This window comes from Salvia splendens, chromosome 12 (assembly GCF_004379255.2).
Source record: "Salvia splendens isolate huo1 chromosome 12, SspV2, whole genome shotgun sequence".
NCBI lineage: Eukaryota > Viridiplantae > Streptophyta > Magnoliopsida > Lamiales > Lamiaceae > Salvia > Salvia splendens.
Window position 1 is genome coordinate 31,506,912 of NC_056043.1, and position 18,022 is coordinate 31,524,933.

Genomic DNA, 18,022 nt, shown 5'->3' on the forward strand with positions numbered 1-18,022 from the left:
TCAAAGCATCTAAAAATTAAAATCATTCTTTAATTATTCGTAAAGAAATTTTTAATTTTTCTGTTGCTTTTACACCCTGATCATAAAGCTATAGCTACCCACTATATATTATTAATATAAAGATTAATTAATTAAAATAAATATACACGTTTAGGTGCAGTCACACATCATGAGCAAGTTCCATGGATAGACTTTGCAATAAAATAGTTAAAGAGATACCATCACGATTTCTTGGACCAATTGATGATCATTTCTGTCAAACTTTAACTTTTTTTTTTATTAATATTGCTAGAATATGATAAAGTAGTTTAGCCAAATGCTTTGTCCAAAAAAATTTGAAGGGCAATTAATCCTTCTATTCTCAAACATTTAGCTAATACCCTAAATCTAAATTGAATTTTATTTAAAATCTTTATGTACAATATGATTTGATGCAGGCATAGATCATGGATAATTCAGCCTTCAGAAACTTAGCTGATTTGGTAAGAAAACTCCTCAAAATTTAGCAATAATTCTTACACTATTCTCTATTATTGAGTCATGATTTTATGAAGGAGATGGGGTCTTCATTTCATTACGAATCTTTCGAGCAACCATTTGTATACGATGATGATCGGCCACTGAAGCAGCTCAGAACGAGCTACCACGTCCCAAGTGCTCTTCAGTTTGACGCTATCCCAACTTATTATGACCACAAACTGGTCAGCATGATGAAGCCTAAAGAGGAAGAAGAGTTCGTCGTGTCTGAGCCAGTAGCTCGTTTGTCATCTACGCACCATTCTTTAGCGGAGAGGAAGAGGAGAGAGAAGCTCAGCCAGAGGTTTGTAGCCTTGTCTGCTCTGATCCCTGGACTGAAGAAGGTGAATAATTAATTAAATTTATTTTATTTTATTTCAACATAACCTAATTAATGCTATTGTGTAATGATTTGTTTAGATGGACAAGACTTCTATTTTGGGAGATGCGATTGTGCATATGAAGGGTTTGGAGGAGAGAGTGAAGGGGTTGGAGGAGAGAGCTAGGAAGAGAAGCATTGAACCAGTGGTGTTTAATATCAAGAAAGAGGAAGGCGGCGACGACGACGATTTTCCACTGATTAGGGCAAGGTTTTGTGATAAAGAGCTGCTGGTTAGTGTTCACTGCCGGAGAGGGAGAGGTGTGTTTGAGAAAATTGTTGGTGAAGTTGAGAATATGCAGTTTTGTGTTGTTAACAGCAGCCTTATGAGTTATGGGGATTCTTGTCTGAGTATAACGCTTATTGCTGAGGTAATGCTCTAATGTTATAGTGTTTGGGTTATGGTAAAAACCTAATCTTTGGTCAAAGTTACAAAGTGTTGCATTGATCAAATAAAGTAGGTTATGGATTCTAGTGTAGGGAAACTTGTCTAATATGGGTTGTGTAAGACAACATAAATGTGGGGTTTATAGGTTAAATAAGCTCTCTATCCTTGACAAAATAGTCTTTTAGGATGAGTACTCATGTTTCATTTGTGTAATACTGGTGCTTTCGTTGAGAGGCCTGGCGATTGGGTGTAGTGGCTCATTAAGTGGTCATTTAGGAATGAGTTGGTCGTGATCAACGAGGACGAAGAGTCAATTCAGAGTGGTGCTCCGGGGGAGGAGCCAACCTTGACTAGTGAAGACATTGACCCTTTGGAATCGATTGTTACGAACTATGACCAATGAGATGTTTCCCCTAAGGTGGGTCGAAAACGGACTTCAGGAGCCAATTCGGAGTGGTGGCATCGGAAATGAATCAACCGTGACCAACGAGGTGTTGGCCCCTAAGACAGGTCGATTGAGATCCATGCATTGAAACTTGTCCATATATACATCTTTTGTGAATTGGCATAACACAACAGATGTGAGGTTTATAAATTAAACTGCACTAGCCATTTTATGAGTTTAATAGGTCTTTCCTCCTATCACCAACTGGTTTTAGGTTGAGAGGCCCATTAAACTTATAAAATGGTTTCAGTTCTCTCTTTACACCGATGTGGATAGTTATATTTTTATTTTTTATTTCAATTGTCAACAATTATACACTGAGCAAATATCATTACATGCTTGTTCGATGCAATTATTTTGTAGCTTTAATGCAAGAGTGCCGTTATGAAAGTAAGAAACAAATAGGTCTTATTTAATCTTAAGTGTGTGTGTGTGTGTGTGTGTGTGTTTTAGTACGATGTTTATGGATTAATTCTTGTTTTCTTACAGAAGGAGGACGAAAAAGACAACATGAACATTGAGAAGCTTGTGGAGAATTTACGAGGTCTTCTCAAAATGATCTTGTGAAATATTAATGCATTCCTTGAATTCATAATATCCTTTTTTTTCCTTTTCAAAGACCAAGCAACATATTGCATAAATATATAGTAATAGTAGATCCCTTCATAATCTTTGCTTTGCTTTTGTATCTACAAACAATGATGTACATCTCATTGATGTACAGCTCATAATCTTTGCTTTGGCTTATAGTTGAAATTTTCAACTAATGTGAGTCCATGTGTTAAAAATTAAATTAACAAAGTTTGGTTTTATATGATTTTTATTTTATTAATTCTATAATACAACATTAATCAATTTATATGAGATTTTATCAAATGAAAATATACAAGGGACATTTTTAATGGTTTCTTTACCCCGAATTTTCATTTATGCTATCTTAAATCTCCAATAGTAAATACGATAATAATAATGATGATACTAAGCTATATCCAATTACCACAAACTTATTTTCAATTAACAAATTAATAAAATAACTGTCAACACTTGATAAAATAAATTTTACAGAAAATTTGTATAATGATTTAAAGATGTTATGCAAGAAACATATATAAACTAATAATATATTAATATCCCTCAATCAACATAAACAACTTTTCTAGTTCTAAAAAACATCTAAATTACTCGACAATTATATTGTGATTATGAGGAGGATTATATTGCTAATTTAATATTTAATTGCTAACTACAATTAAATAATAGACATTAGATATTCAAATTAAGGACCTAGATTATTAGTCCCGGAATGTTAATACTATCAATAAAAAACGTCAATGGGTATTAAGGTCAATTTACAACAAATTAGTTGCATCTAACTTTTGAAAACTATCTCATAACTTTAAAACGCATATAACTATCTCGATTTAAATTATTTTTTCGCACAACATATATCAAATTAAAGATAATTTCATAATGATTCTAACGAGATCTCACTTGCATATGTTCCGATATCAAAATTTGAATTTTTTTCTGAAAAATTATAATTTTTCGTCCAACAACAAATGTCAACATGATATATAAAATATGTCAATATAATACATGAAGAATTTCAATATAAACAATGTGTTAACATTCTCAAAGCATTGTGTTGACATTTCTCAAAGCATTGTGTTGATATTTTCGAAACACTGTATTGACATTTTCATCCAAAACCCTAATTTGATAGTTTTTTTTATCTTTTTCAATTTAATTAATAAAAATAAAAATTATACGTGGCAAATTGTAGACTAAAAGTTTTTTAGGTCTTAAATTAATTGTAATTAGCAATTAAATGATGAGTTAACCAGTATTACTCCATCCATCTGATTCGACTATTAAGTGAACAACAAAATTAACTACTAATGCTTTAACTTTAGGTCTAATAAGTAGATTTAATTAAGATGTGGGCCGTGGAGTAATTCTATCTTGCTTTTGAATTGAATGAATCAGAATAATATAAGTGATATTCGCTAGATTATACCACGTGTACGTCAACAATATATTTGTAACTCTAAAGTTCCTTCATTTATTTTAAATTGTATTATACTACTATTTGTGTCTTGTCCTTGATCGAAAAAATATATATCTTTATCATATGAATCACTTAAATATATCCAATTGAAAGTAGACAAATAGCCAATATAGATAGATACTGATAGACATCCTTTGTTGTTGGGCTTCATGGATCAATGTAGCTATAATCAGTTTGATGCCTCGATTTGTAGTTAAAGAAGAGGTTAGTGAAAGTTCTTGTACACGTATTTTCTTAAAATATTTTATGTTAAGTATACGATTCAATCAAATCGTAAATAAAAAAAAACTTTTTCTTCCTACTTTTTTAAAACACAATTAATTAATTATCCTTGAAGTAATATAATCTGTCCTAGAATGTAAACAGAGTATTTATGTAGTTTCAAATCCTTGAGAGAATATGAAACGGCATAATTGTGGCTGGAGCTTTATAAGAGTGTCCACTATGGAGTGGACACGGCTATAGCCGCGAGGGTGGGCGGTCGGCGGGCGTACTATAGTGGCGAGGTTGTCCGCCCCGGGGGCGGACGCGGCTGACATGGCGAGGGTGGGCGGACGGGCGATCGCCGGGTGCGGGGCGAGGACGCGGCGGGGGGACATAGCCACGCCTATAGGCGCGGCGACTATAGTGCGGACATCCGCCGCGGCGCATGCGGTCGCTATTTTAATTTTTTTTTCCTCTATAAATACCACTTCCCACCACCTATTTTTCACCATTTTCACAAAATCCATCTACTCACTATCTACACAACCACTCTCTACAAAATGCACCGATGAGACGATGAATCACCCGACTCTCAGGAATCGGGATATGGCAACAATCCATCAAACCCCTTGGCCTATCCTTCGCAGCCATCTGGTCCAGACGGATATGCTTCTCAGCCGTCGGGCTTTGGCGGATATGCGCCTCCGTCCCAGCATTGGAGTTAGAATCAATCTCCCCCACCGTGGGCATCGAGTCCACCCCTTCCTCCATCTCAGTCATGGAGGTCTTCTCCAACTCCGCCACCTTTACAGCGGAATCTGAGTCGTTCCGCATTTGGAGATTATAGACCCAACCTAGACGCGCTTCACCAGCCGCGTCCGGGTTCCTCTTTCCAAGCCAGCCAATCTCCGTTCACCGAAGCAGATCAAGACGTAATTGATACTATGATGGGTCTGCTCAGTTCTGGCATCCCAGATACGCCGGCAGCACGGGTGGAAACGCCTGTTCCGACCTGAGGAGGTAGCGGCAGTCGGGGCGGAGGCGGTAGGGGCGGAGGCGGCAGTCGTGGCACCGGCCACGTCGGTGGGCGCAAGGGCAGCGGGGTCGGCATTCCGAGTGGCAAGGGCAGTGGCACTGGCGGTAGCGGTGGCTCTGGTTCTGGGTCCAACCGGGGCAAGCCATACACCAAAGACGAGAGCATTGCCGTGGCGAAGGCTTGGGATGCTATCACTTCGGACCCCGTGGTGGGCACAGATCAGGCCGAGGGGAGCTTTTGGAGGCGCGTCATGTTTGCATACAAGGAGTTCAAACCCGACGGCGCCGAGAGGCGCGACCCAGAACAACTCCGGAAAAAGTGGGGTAGGATTCTCCATGCGACCAAGCGGTTCGCGTCCATATACGAGAACAACCTTCGCCACGCTGAGAGTGGCCGCAGCGCAGCAGATGTTAAGAACCTGTCTGAGGGCCAATACCACACGGAGGGCTGGCTGAAGTTCACCTTGTGGGAAGAGTATCTTGTCCTCACGGATTGTCCGAAATTCAGGTCGATCGTGGCGCACGAGGTGGGAACGGCTCCTGGGCCAAAGCGCACAAGGCACAACCTTGCCGGCGACTACAACAGTGGAAGCGACTCGCAAGAGTTCGAGCAGTCCGACGAACAAGTCGAAGAGCCAGCCGATACTCACACTAGGCGACGACGGCCCATGGGACAACAGGCCTCTATCCGCAGCGCCAGAGGAGGTAGAAGTGCCTCCCGCCTATCGGCCGGCGCGTCCGGATCGCGCATCCACCAACCCGCCCCAATCCCACAGCTCACGGTGCAACCCCACGAGGTATTGGCCAATACCATAGATGTGCAGTTGATGCAACAACTGCAAGACGTATGCAGGTCATACGCAGGGGAAACTGACCCGTACGTCAGGAACGTCTACAAGAGGCTCATCACTCTGATTGAGAGTCGACTGAGGTTGGTTGATAATGCGCCTGGGGATACCGCGGCCGGCAGCAGCGAGAGAGGAGGAGGAGAAGAAGAAGAAGAGGAAGACGAGGAAGCCGACTCCGACACCGAGTAGACGGTGGCGGAGTTTTGTAGTTGTATTTTATTTTAATTATTCGCTGTATAATTTTACCGGTTTGCAATACAACGAATATTTGGCCCTAATTACCTCGTTTTCTAGTTATTTACACCGCGATTATTTAAATTACATTTGATTGAAACTAAAAATATTTTAAAATGAAAATTGATTATAGAATTTTGAGGCTGTGGACAACAAAATTGGGGCTATGAATAAAAACTGGGGTGGGGCTGTTGGGCGTGTCCGCTTATAGTGGACACCCTAATGAAGTCAAGCAATATTATTGATTACAAATTTACAATTAAGTCATGCTTTATCATGAAAATTTGATGATCGGGATATTATTAATTATAGTCAGACATATATACTGGGGAAGTATGATTCATCTAGAAACTTAATGGAGTAATACAATATTGAAATAACTATATGTGGAACTCTTCTTATTGTGAGAACGCATAAGCCATTTCAACTCTTGGATTGTGAAGAACTATGGTAATGCGTGCCCAAAAAACTCTTCTTATAGGAAAATTTGTTGTTTTCAATGCAATTAATTTTATAATAAATGCAATAAACTTTACATGTCTGGTGCAGTGTTCATACATGCCCAAATGACTCAGGTTTGAGTCCTCCGTAATGTGGCCTTTAAATTTAAATTCATTTCCTCATAAAAAATTGTATATATGTGTGTTAATTTCGTGAGAGAGTATAGAATAGAGAACTCTTAAATATGGTCATTACTCATAACTAATTATTAAAGGTCATTTAATCATGAAGATCAATGGTTGATGTATCTTCTTACTGGATAAATAAAGCATTTGGGAACGAACTTCGTGCAGAGATATAAATTCATTTTTTATGCGATTAATTTCATTGTATATACAATTGACTTTATACGTTTAATTAGTGTTGCATATGTCATGCATATGAGAATCATTATCCCTTTTTATCATTTACAATATCTCACCGCTAAATTAACTATTTTAATATTTTTCTATTATAAAAAAAGAATTTGTTAAAAATATAATAATCCTAATTCATACTAGTAGTATTTTTCTAATATATATATAAAGTTTAAATTGTACCCTTTTTTTTTAATTTATCGACTCTGATATTCATCTTTTTCTAATTAATAAAAGTGACTGTAAACTGAAAATAATAATGTAAATTGTAATTTTTATTCATAGAAACATTCACTTTTACATATTAATTGTTACTTTAGACACAATTATTTTTAATTATAAGAACAATAATTTTGTCAAGATATTTTTATACAACAGAAATATTAACTATTTTAAAGCTGAAAGTGAAGGAAAGCTCGCACAACTTTTTTTGTTTTAGTCTTCACTCCAACTAGCGTATACTATGCAATATATGATAAATTATTATATATTGAGAAGTAATAACGATAAATTAATTAGTTGCATGTTGGGGTTCAAAAGAAACTATATATTGATTGCCAAAATCTGTTAGGTTAGTATTGTGACTATAATTATACTATTGATTATTTTAAATTTAGATTTGTTCCATCATCATAATCCCGAAAAAATTATCCGGTCCAAAAAATAATGATGGGTTATATATCCATTGATCGGATTTGCAATTCGAACCTCCATGTATATTCCTTATACTAACCACACCTAATTAATAATCTTAATTGTCGGAAGTTTCTTGAACAATGAGATTTATAAATTAACAAAATTAACAAGAAGTTTTATTATACATTTGTCCCTTGTGCTTTAAATATAAGAGCTGGTCGCTGTGATTCTAAGTTTTAATCTATTGGTTAAAGGAAATTAAGGAGTATTATACACTTATAAGTTGGCTTATATATCGTGTTCTATTATGATTTCTTTTTGGACTATGGGTGGTATCTCTTTAATACTCATTTTATCCCATAAAAATATATGTATTTTATATACAAAAATTAATACATACTAATTAGTAAAGTAAGAGAGACGAAGAGAATGATAGTTATAGTAGTGTTAGAGCATCCGTAATGGGGCGGACGATAGGCCGCCCGATGCCTCAGGAGCAACATCGTCGCCCACTGTGGGTGAATGGACGATTGATGTGAATCAAATTGTACATTTTTATTCTCCTAACTTTACATGATTTATATAGTTTGATGCTCGCAAAAGTATGTTTTGTGGTGTAGGAAGAGGAATAAATGGTGAAACAAAGAATGAAGCTCGGATGGTGAAAAGGTTGTGCAAAAATTCCAGCAAGTCCTAGAAATTGGCCACCCGGCCGGGTGACTTTTTAGTTGTAAAATTCTACCCGGCTGGGTAGTTCATTAGAATATATTGCAGTTTTGTGGCAGAAGAAAAGGGGGGAGAGAGATAGTGGATGGGACGGTTTTGGAAAAAGGAGGAAGAGAGAGAAATTGATTAGAAAAAGGAGTGGGGTCAGACGTTTTTTGGGGGACAGTTGACGAATTTGGACGGAGGAAAAAAGAGAGAAAAGGGAAGAAGAGAAGAGGAAGTTCCGGCCAACTTTCCGACGATCCGACTCCAAATCCCAACTCCACTCACGAGAGCTTGAATCCTACGGTTTTAATTGCAAAATTCACCATGTGTATAGGCTAAGCTTCCTTTGTTGCTCCAAGTTGTAATCTAGGCTTGTATGGATGTTTTCACACCATTGATATCATATGTTTGTGTCCAACAATGTGCTCAATATTTATTCACTATGTTTTTGGCTAATAACGTAGTGATGTTAATTCCTCTGCTATTGTCTCTTTAACATAGTTTAGGAATGATTGATTGTTGGATTGCTATCGAATTAGAATTGTTCAGAGGATAATTTGATAGTGGATTAAGTAGGTGACTATAGTAGATGATCTTTTATTCCCGCGCTTCCGCATGAATTTAATATCATTGAAAATTAATTCATGGAACAAGTGTTCAGCTGACTGTGAATTATACGTCGCAAACATGTTCAGTGCACGCGATTAGGTTGATGTTTTAATCCCTTCGTATGTTTCATTGTTAAAGGTGTAGAATAATACAAGCCTCGTGAGCAACTTGGAGTGACATCTTTCTCCATTTTCGTACCTTAGTTTGTAAATTTAGTTTATTAATTTTGTCAATTCTTGTTAAATAACCTACACCTCCCTGTGGTTCGACACTCGAAGTACTACAGTCGACTCTGTACTCTTGCAGATAGATTGTAATATTAGAGCTATTTTATTAAACTTTTGTGTTAATAATCCATTAATATAATAGCTTGAAAATTACACATCAACGATGCCCGATGCATCGTCCGCGGACGATACGCGGATGATAGGGCATCGTCCGCGCCAGCGTCCGCCCACTGTGGGCGACGCGGACGATGGCGCGGACGATGCAACACGTTTTTGTTTTTTTTTTAATTCCGAAAAATTTATTTATATAAATACCCCCTACCCACCTTCATTTGTAACATTTCCATTCACTTTTCCACACTCAAATTACACTATAAAATGGATTCCGGTGAATACCCAAGTCCGAATAGTCCGATGTTTGGGGGTGGTGCACGTTGGCCGGGTACAGACCCTGACGAATACCTCCAGGGGATGATCGATGAGCTGCGCCGCAAGTTGGGACTTTTGTAGAGTAGTCAACTTTTTTTCATTTCTAACTCGTGTAAAACTTTTTTTTAATCAATGTAGGATTTGCCGTTTTTAATTAATCGTGATATTTTTTAATTATTTTGCATTGACCTATTTGAAAACATTTAAATTAATTAACAAAACAATAGTGAAACCTATAGGGCGACCTTTAGGGCGGCTTATAGGGCACCCCACTGCAGGTGGAAGGGTATGAGGATAAAATGCTGACGTGGCGGTGCATAGGGCGGGCTTTAGGGCGTCCCTTATGGCGCCCCACTGCTAATGCTCTTAGATATTGAAACTCATATTATTATTAGTATTTACTGGGCTGTAATGGTGGGCTATAGTGATACAAGTTGTAAATAAATTGATGTATATAAGTAATAAGTTTGAGACAACTTTTCATAATGGAAATGACCATATTTTTATGGGACAGATGAAAATGGAAAGTATATATTTTTATAGGACGGTGGAGTATAATGTAATAAATTTAGAAAATAATTCAAATACAAATCCTTATTACATAAAAGAAAAGGTCTTAGAGAAAATTTGAACATCAAAACAAAAATTAAGGTTGAAAATGATGAGAAAGAAGGCACATCATTTTCGATTGGAAATTTTAAAAATCATGAAGAAAATTGAAAAATTGGAAAAGCACCCCATTCAAGATTTTATATATTCATCACAAAAAGAATATTTAATTTTAAATTTCAAGAATAGAATACTAGCTAAGAATCAACTTTTCAACTCTCAATCTTTTTACTAATCTTACTTTTACTATATATGCCTTTTTGATGCCAGCTTTCAAGAAATTTCCTGTGATTTTCAAAAGTCTAAATCATTATTCTTCAATGTATAACTTTTTCTAGCCAAATAAATCTGACCACTGGTTCACCGACAGCAAATTTCTTCATTTAAAGAGAAAGAAATTAAAAAAAACCCCTCAATTTATGATAATTAATAATCACATTGATCAATCCAAATTTATTTTAACAATATATCTCGACTTAAGATCACCTTAATTCTCATTCTTCTTGTACCTTAGTTGTACGTACTATGAATACATCCAAAAGTAATTGTAATTAGGAAATTACAGAAAGCATTAAAAAAATCATCCAATTAATCAATTGCTCCACCAAATTTTCTATAAAATTAATCTTCTTGAATTATTTACATGTCTTACAAGATATGGGCACGGCCTACTTGATTTTAGCACATATATTAAGCAGGCTTAATTATCCACCAAATCCACTTGCTAAACCACTAAATAATGGTAACACAATCACATCGTATCCTGTGCACGATACTCCCTAAATAGTAAATGCGTGTATAAATTAATTATTTGGCTTATTGTAATTAATAATTGGTGTTAATTTAATTTAATTTGTCTGTTTGCATTAATTTGGTCTTCTTAAATAATTATTGTTACGTGCGCACATATATCACCTCTACAACCACGGCTCATTGTCGCCTAGTGCATATAAAAAATAAATATATACATTTATAGCTAATAATTTTGAGTTGTAAATGTTGATGCCAGACAAGATGCAGGCTGTGGGAGGATCCAAATCCTAAATATGATATATCAAGATGATTCCAACTTTTCATGGATCATGATCCTATGCATTATGTTTTTCCCCCCAAATAGATTATTGGGATAATTGATTGCCAACTAAATGATGTTGTATAATCTTTCATTATAGCTTGTTAATTGCAACTGAATTAATTGTTGAGACATTTTTATATGGGTATCACTTAACACAATTTTCACTAAACGATTGACATAAAAATGGCCTGCTTCTCTAGGGATGTCTAAAGAAGCCGAACCAATGGTCTCGGATTCAAGTATGAGAAGTGATAAATTAGAAACAAACAGTTAGGCCATCCACAACGCTGTTCCTATACCGTTCCTTAAACCACTATTTGAGGGCCCCACTGTACTTTTTTACTCCATTCCTTAACTAAGGAACAGAACCTGCAACCCTCTGTTCCTTAACCGTTCCTTAAATTACTATTCATTCAATTTCATTTTTTTTTATTTCCAACCCAATTCAATTTAAATAAACACACTTTATTAAAAAACAAACACACTTTATTAAAAAACACACAACATTAAAAAAAATTTAAACTTTTAGAAAAATAAAAATTGGGGTGGAAATAGAGAGGAATAGATGTGTGTTTGTGATTGAAATGAGTATGAAATAGGAGTATTTATAGAGTAAATAAATAAATAAAAAAATACAAAACGGATATAAAAAAACGGTCACATTACCGTTGCAAATTTTTTTTTTTTTTATTAAATTCGATTTTTTTTTAAAAAAATTGAATTATTGCGTCACCGGGACGAAGCCCACTGGCGGGGCAGCGAGTGGGCTTCACGCGTCGAATGGGAGGTCGCCACGTCGCCTCGGCGCGTGGCGGAACGTTTCGTTCCGCGTTCCTCCGGAACGGAACGCGGCACGGCATGGGCACGGAATGGCGACGGAACGAATCCTGCAACGCGTGCCGCCGCGGAACCGTTCCGCCGGAACGGCATAGGAACCGCAACGGCACAGCGTTGCGGGTGCCCTTAAGAAACGTGTGTTATGAATGATCTTAGAATTTCTCCTTTTAACTTATATAAACTACTATTCTCTGGTGTCCCATTTCTGATTTAGAATATTTTTTCGTAGCTTTAAATCTTATATGAATGAGACTTACTAGCTAGTAAGACACGACTATAAGGTGCGACAAATTTAATGTAGAATATATTCTCGCTCTTTGTTAGAAAAGCTTGAAAATCCCTTTAGAGCATCCTTAACCCCGGCCCGGATTCAGGCCCCAAGTCTCCTCCACGTCATCATTCCCCTAAATTTGAGTCCCAAGTCACAAATGCTCTAACCCTGCAGGCACCATCCCGGGCCACAACTATTAAATTGCACTATTCACAACTTCAACCTATTTTACTCGTAAATGCAATACGCCGAACAATTAAAACCGAAAAAATTCATTGTTCAGTCGAAAAAAGAAAATTACAAATCCTAGAAAAAAAAATTACTAAGCCCTAGAAAGTAAAAAATTACAAGTCCTAGAAAAAATATTGAAATAATTTAGAGGATAGAAATGGAGAAATTGGTGGAAGAATGTTGAAGAAATAGGTATAAATAGGCAAAAAAAATAAAAAAAAAAATTTGGGGGTTTGGGGCCCGGCCCAGGAGGCTCCAACTCAGAGACGGACCGGACTCCGGGCGCGTCCTCGGGCCGCAACTGTGGCCCCGGGACCGGCTTGGGCCGCAACTCCCTCTCCTCTAACGCTGCGTGACGCGGGCCAGGACCCAGGTGCAGCCCAGCCCCTAGCGTTAAGGATGCTCTTAATACTCACAGAATCAATCGTGACAATTTTTCCCCCAACTAAGGTGGAAGAAAATATTCCACACTACTCAAAGTAAAAATTAATAAATATGCTATATAGTAAAAAAAAATACTGTAATAATTAAATATATATCTAAGTGTGGATGATGATGTTCCGGACTCAACCCGACCCATTTACCGCACACAAACCTTGACACACGAAATTAATGGCAATGAAATCATTTGGCCGGAGAGTCAAATCCATTAGTTGACTATTATGAAAAGAACATTCAAAATTTAATAATTACACTCTAATTGTTATTTTAATCAAGATAAGCATATTTGATCATGTGCTCAATTTGGTATATTTAATCAATATGTGAGTCATCACGATGTGGATAGGAAGCCCCCGAGAAATGTGGAGTTAATGAAATTTGATTGGAAATACTAATCATAATTATTTGGTTACTCCAAATCAAATTTTTTGAAAATCAAATATCTAATCCGAACTATGTCTAATTTAAGATTTGATTAATTTTTAGAATTTTATTCAATTTGATTTTAAATTTTTGGTACATTTTGAAATTTTCAAATCAATTCGATTTGGGTGCATAAAAATCGAATTAATCATAAATTGAATTTTCATATATATGTTTATATGTAAATTCTTAATTTTTAGATTTTTAGATTTTCAAGCCATCCACAACGCTGTCACTATACCGTTCCTTAACAGTACCTTAAATTACTATTTGCGGGCTCCACTGTACTTTTTTACTCCATCCCTTAACTAAGGGACGGAACCTGCAACCCTCCGTCCCTTAAATTACTATTCATTCAATTTCATTTGTTATTTTTATTTCCAACCAAATTCAATTAAAAAAACACACTTCATTAAAAATAAAATAAAATTACAACATAAAAAAAATACAACTTAAATTTTTTTTAAAAAAAGACATAATTAAAATCCTAAAAAAAATAAAAAATGACATAATTTAAAATACAATTTTATAGAAAAAAAACTACTCCGCTGGCGAATCATCCCCCGGAGGCGGTGGAGGTGCACTGAAGTCGTAAGGTGGCGGAATGCCAAGTTGTGCCGCCATAAACGCAACTCCGTTAAGCCAGGCTTGGTATTGGGCGGGCGTAAAGCGGGAAGTGTTCGCCATTGTGGCGGTCATGTACATGGCCATAAGGGAGTTGGGGGGTCCCCCCGAGCCCGCCTAGCTTGATTCGGCTCTGCCCCTCCTCCCTCTTGCTGCCTTCGCCGCATTTCTCCCTTGCGGCCGACGGTGCCCACAGGAGGATCCCCCGGCATTGTCTGCCGGGGTCTCAACCTCCTGCGAGGCAAACTCTTATGGCCCGCTGCCCGAACCGTCACCAGACGAGTATTGGGCACTCGCCGTGTGCTTCGTGCGCTTCGACGCCGAGCCCGTGCTGGACCGCACACCGGCCCACCTTTCCTCGTCCTTGACGACCTTCCAAACATCGACATATTTGAATTATTTGCCGGTGTCCTAGTAGTAGACCCGCAAAGCCGACCTCAGAATGTAGACTCCCGTGGCTCCACTTTGGTAATGAGCCGCTTCATTCTTGTGGATGGCGCAGAATCGTTTGACCTCTCTGTCGACTCGGTCAAAGTGAGCGCGGAGCACCTTATATGTGCGGCGGCGGGTCTTTTTCGGCTTAATCTCATGGTAGGCCTAGGTGACCTTTTCCCAGAAGCACTTCCGGGGTTGTTGATTCCCGACGATGGGATCGTACGAGACGCTGATCCAGGCGTTGTACACCGCCAGCGTTTCTTTGGGGCCGTACGGATGCCGGCCTCGATCCTCCTCCTCCTCCTCGTCCGCCTCGGCCTCAGGCTTGGAGATTCCCCCGCCTCGGCCTCCTCCCCCGCCTCGGCCTTCTTCCGGAGTGGGTTGAACCGGATAAAGAACCGGATAATCCTCCCGAATCTAGGATAATCCCTGCGAATACCGCGGGGTGGAGGGACGGGCGTATGCATCAACATCAAAATTGGGTAGTTGGTAACCCCCCGGCATCGACGAACCCTGGGTGCCCGGCGTCGATGAACCGGAACCACCCAATGTGTTGTACATGCTCCCCTAGTCCGCCGAACGCGTTGACATCCCACCCGCCGGAGCTGCCACCGCCACCGCCGGAGTTTTCGTCGCCGGACATTTTGTGATGAGATGTTAGATGAAAATTAGAGAGGAAATGAAGATGATTTGGGAAGAATAGATGTGTAGTTGTGTGTGAAATGAGGATGAATTATGAGTATTTATAGAGTAAAAAAATAAAAAAATAAAAGGAAAAACGGCTATTAACGGTAATATTACCGTTTCACATTATTTATTTATTTATTTTTATTTAATTTGATTTTTTAAAAAAAAATGAATTATTGCGTCAGCGTTACGATCCCACTCGCGGGACGGGGAGTGGGCGTCACGCATGGCCTGGGAGCGCGCCACGTCGCCTCGGCGCGTGGCGAGCCGTCTCGCGTTTCGTCACGGCGGAACGGGATGGGTGACGGGCAGGGGACGAGATGGGGCGCGGCAACGCGTCACGCCGCCGTCCCGTCCCTGAGTGACGGGATACTGGCCACCCGCGTGACGCGCTGCCCGTGGCCTCATATCAATGGATATTTTATTGCCACCTCTAATTATTGGTGTGGCCGAAATAAAATGTTGAAATCAAGAAACAAAAACAGGTATGATTATTGGTAAAGCTTTTCCACTAGCAATTTCAAATCCAACTTCTAAAAAGTCTTCAAAAATTCTTAATAAGACAGCTCTACTTAATCGCTGCTTTACACCTGCCTTAAAGTTTTGGATTATCCCATTTTTAGATCCCAATAAAACGGAATTATTACTTTATTACAACAAGTTCACATATAATTGATGAAAGATACGTTGAAATAAATTAAATGTCCAAAAACGCCAGTTCACATCAGCAGACTTTGCAATAAAATAATGCTACAAAGATTACCAAATCACATTAGTTAGACCTATATATAAAACCAGCACAAGTTCTTATCAATTGGAAGAGATTAATTCTTGAGTGGAAAATAACAAAAAAGACAGAAAAAAGTGCAGTTTTGTCCATAGAATTTGGAGGTGAGTTGTTCATTTTTTTCAAAGCTTGAGACTTTATGCCTTGAGAGAATATTGACAATTTTGAAAGGGAAAAAAAGTCACACAAACTGATTTTATTTGATTTTTATGCAGCCGGTTAGCTTAATTATAAATTTTCTCGTGAAGAAATGGAGATTTCCACCTTCAGAAACATAGCTGATTTCGTAAGAATTCACTTTTGATTTATTCCAATTTACACAAAAAATCATCAAGTAAATTATTTATTTATTTTTGTATAATTAATTGCAGGGAATTATGGATGATTCTCTCTTTTTCCAGCAATGGCCAATAATGGATGATTTCAACTCAATTTCTTGTGCCTTTTCGGAAGGGTTTCATCACTCCTACATCCCGAATCCGCCACTGCCGGACCTCAAGAGGGCGGCAGAGGCGGGCCCGGGCGGGGAAACCCGGCCGTCAAAGCAGCTGAAGCAAGAGAGGATGTCCAATTCACCCCCTCCATTGACAAGCTTTGCACATAGCCCTATTGTGGAAGTTGTGAGGCCTAAAGAGGAGACATGGTTCCCTCAAACCATTGACCAAACCTCGAATAATGTGATCAAGCCATGCCATGGGATCAAGAGGATCAACCCATCCAACACCAAGCTTGCTCAAGCACAAGATCACATCTTGGCTGAGAGAAAGAGGAGGGAGAAGCTTAGCCAAAGGTTCATCGCATTGTCGGCCCTCGTCCCCGGCCTCAAAAAGGTAAATACGAGGTTTCGATTTCATCTGTTTTTGCTCACGAGTTGGATTTATGCCCAATTCGTAAGATTCTCAAGTAGATTCTTAATTAAGTTGGTATGCAAAATCAGAATTTGATCAGAAATTCGTATGCTAAATTTCACATACAATTAGTTTTTTTTATTTATTTATATAATATCGTCGAATTTTAGGTTTTTCTTTTTTAATAATTGTGCAGAAGCTCTTTCCATAACAAAAAAAAGAAGTTTGAGAAAATTACTGTCTTGCCACTTGAAATTGAGAATATATAGCTTTAACTATTTTTTTTTCTGCGTCCGCTCGTGCAGATGGATAAGGCCTCGGTTCTCGGAGACGCAATCAAGTACATGAAGCAGCTCCAGGAAAAGGTGAAGGCGCTGGAGGAGAAGGCAAAGAAGGCGACTGTGGAATCCGTGGTGTTCGTCAAGAAATACGAAGTGAGCGGTGGAGATGGCACCGGCGATCGGGATTCCTCCAACGAGGCTGCCGTCTGCGAACCGCTCCCGGAGATTGAAGCGAGATTCTGCGACAAGGATGTGCTGATTAGCATCCACTGCGAGAAGAGGAAAGGGGTTTTGGAGAAAATCGTTGCAGAGATTGAGAAGCTCCATTTGTCAGTTGTCAACAGCAGCGCCATGACTTTCGGAGATTCTTCCCTTAGCATAACAATAATCGCACAGGTATACACCGGTGTCGGATATTGTTCGGTTTTTTTATTAGTCATTGCACCCTCCCTCAAATCCTTCGAACCTTTTCAGATATATTGTTGACTTAATTAAAGTTTCAGCACACAGTCGACGATCCAGTCTGTTACTATGTTAGAAATCCATTTTAAAACCACTCTTTTAGATGTACTGTTGGCTTAGTTAATCACTCTAAATAGTTTAGGAGACTAATAGTGAAATAGTTTCAGTTCTCTCTTTATACTGATATGCTGGTTTATTTGCAGAAGGATGGCGAGTCCGGTGTAAACATGAAGGAACTGGTGAAGAGTTTACGCAGTGCTATCGTATGAAGGAATGCAAGTTGTTGATGATACGGCGACGATATATCTATATCTATATATCTATATATATAGTCTTTTTACTTCATTTTCGTGTTGAGTAGCTATCCACCATTTTTGATGGCATCGATCATCACCTCTAGAGTTTTGTTATGGGGTTTATTTTGA

General features: G+C 38.4%; 2 protein-coding genes across 3 annotated transcripts; both read left to right on the forward strand.

The window, feature by feature from the left end:
- The first annotated feature begins 277 nt into the window (after positions 1-277).
- Positions 278-2,495, forward strand: LOC121758324 (transcription factor bHLH25-like). Of its 2 annotated transcripts, XR_006041413.1 has the most exons (5): positions 278-482; positions 555-860; positions 937-1,266; positions 1,537-1,793; positions 2,218-2,495. XR_006041413.1 is itself a non-coding variant. In XM_042153740.1 (4 exons), the coding sequence occupies exons 1-4, from the start codon at positions 447-449 to the stop codon at positions 2,293-2,295; spliced, it is 750 nt and encodes a 249-aa protein (XP_042009674.1). In that variant the 5' UTR covers positions 278-446; the 3' UTR covers positions 2,296-2,495. The 2 variants fall into 2 exon arrangements, 1 of the variants encoding a protein (XP_042009674.1); XM_042153740.1 differs by lacking the exon at positions 1,537-1,793.
- A 13,571-nt stretch (positions 2,496-16,066) lies between these two features.
- LOC121758341 (transcription factor bHLH25-like) lies at positions 16,067-18,022 on the forward strand. The gene is made up of 5 exons (XM_042153750.1): positions 16,067-16,110; positions 16,222-16,292; positions 16,378-16,836; positions 17,160-17,531; positions 17,801-18,022. Exons 2-5 carry the CDS (start codon positions 16,257-16,259, stop codon positions 17,864-17,866), a joined length of 933 nt encoding a protein of 310 aa, XP_042009684.1. The 5' UTR covers positions 16,067-16,110; positions 16,222-16,256; the 3' UTR covers positions 17,867-18,022.

Excerpts from the sequence above, each read along its gene's own strand:
- LOC121758341 (XM_042153750.1), top strand. The coding sequence starts at position 16,257 with ATGGAGATTTCCACCTTCAGAAACATAGCTGATTTC. Across the intron at positions 16,293-16,377 it reads TCAGAAACATAGCTGATTTC|GGAATTATGGATGATTCTCT; the intron begins GTAAGAATTCAC and ends AATTAATTGCAG. Across the intron at positions 17,532-17,800 it reads GCATAACAATAATCGCACAG|AAGGATGGCGAGTCCGGTGT; the intron begins GTATACACCGGT and ends GTTTATTTGCAG.
- LOC121758324 (XM_042153740.1), top strand. The coding sequence starts at position 447 with ATGGATAATTCAGCCTTCAGAAACTTAGCTGATTTG. Across the intron at positions 483-554 it reads TCAGAAACTTAGCTGATTTG|GAGATGGGGTCTTCATTTCA; the intron begins GTAAGAAAACTC and ends GATTTTATGAAG. Across the intron at positions 861-936 it reads TGATCCCTGGACTGAAGAAG|ATGGACAAGACTTCTATTTT; the intron begins GTGAATAATTAA and ends TGATTTGTTTAG.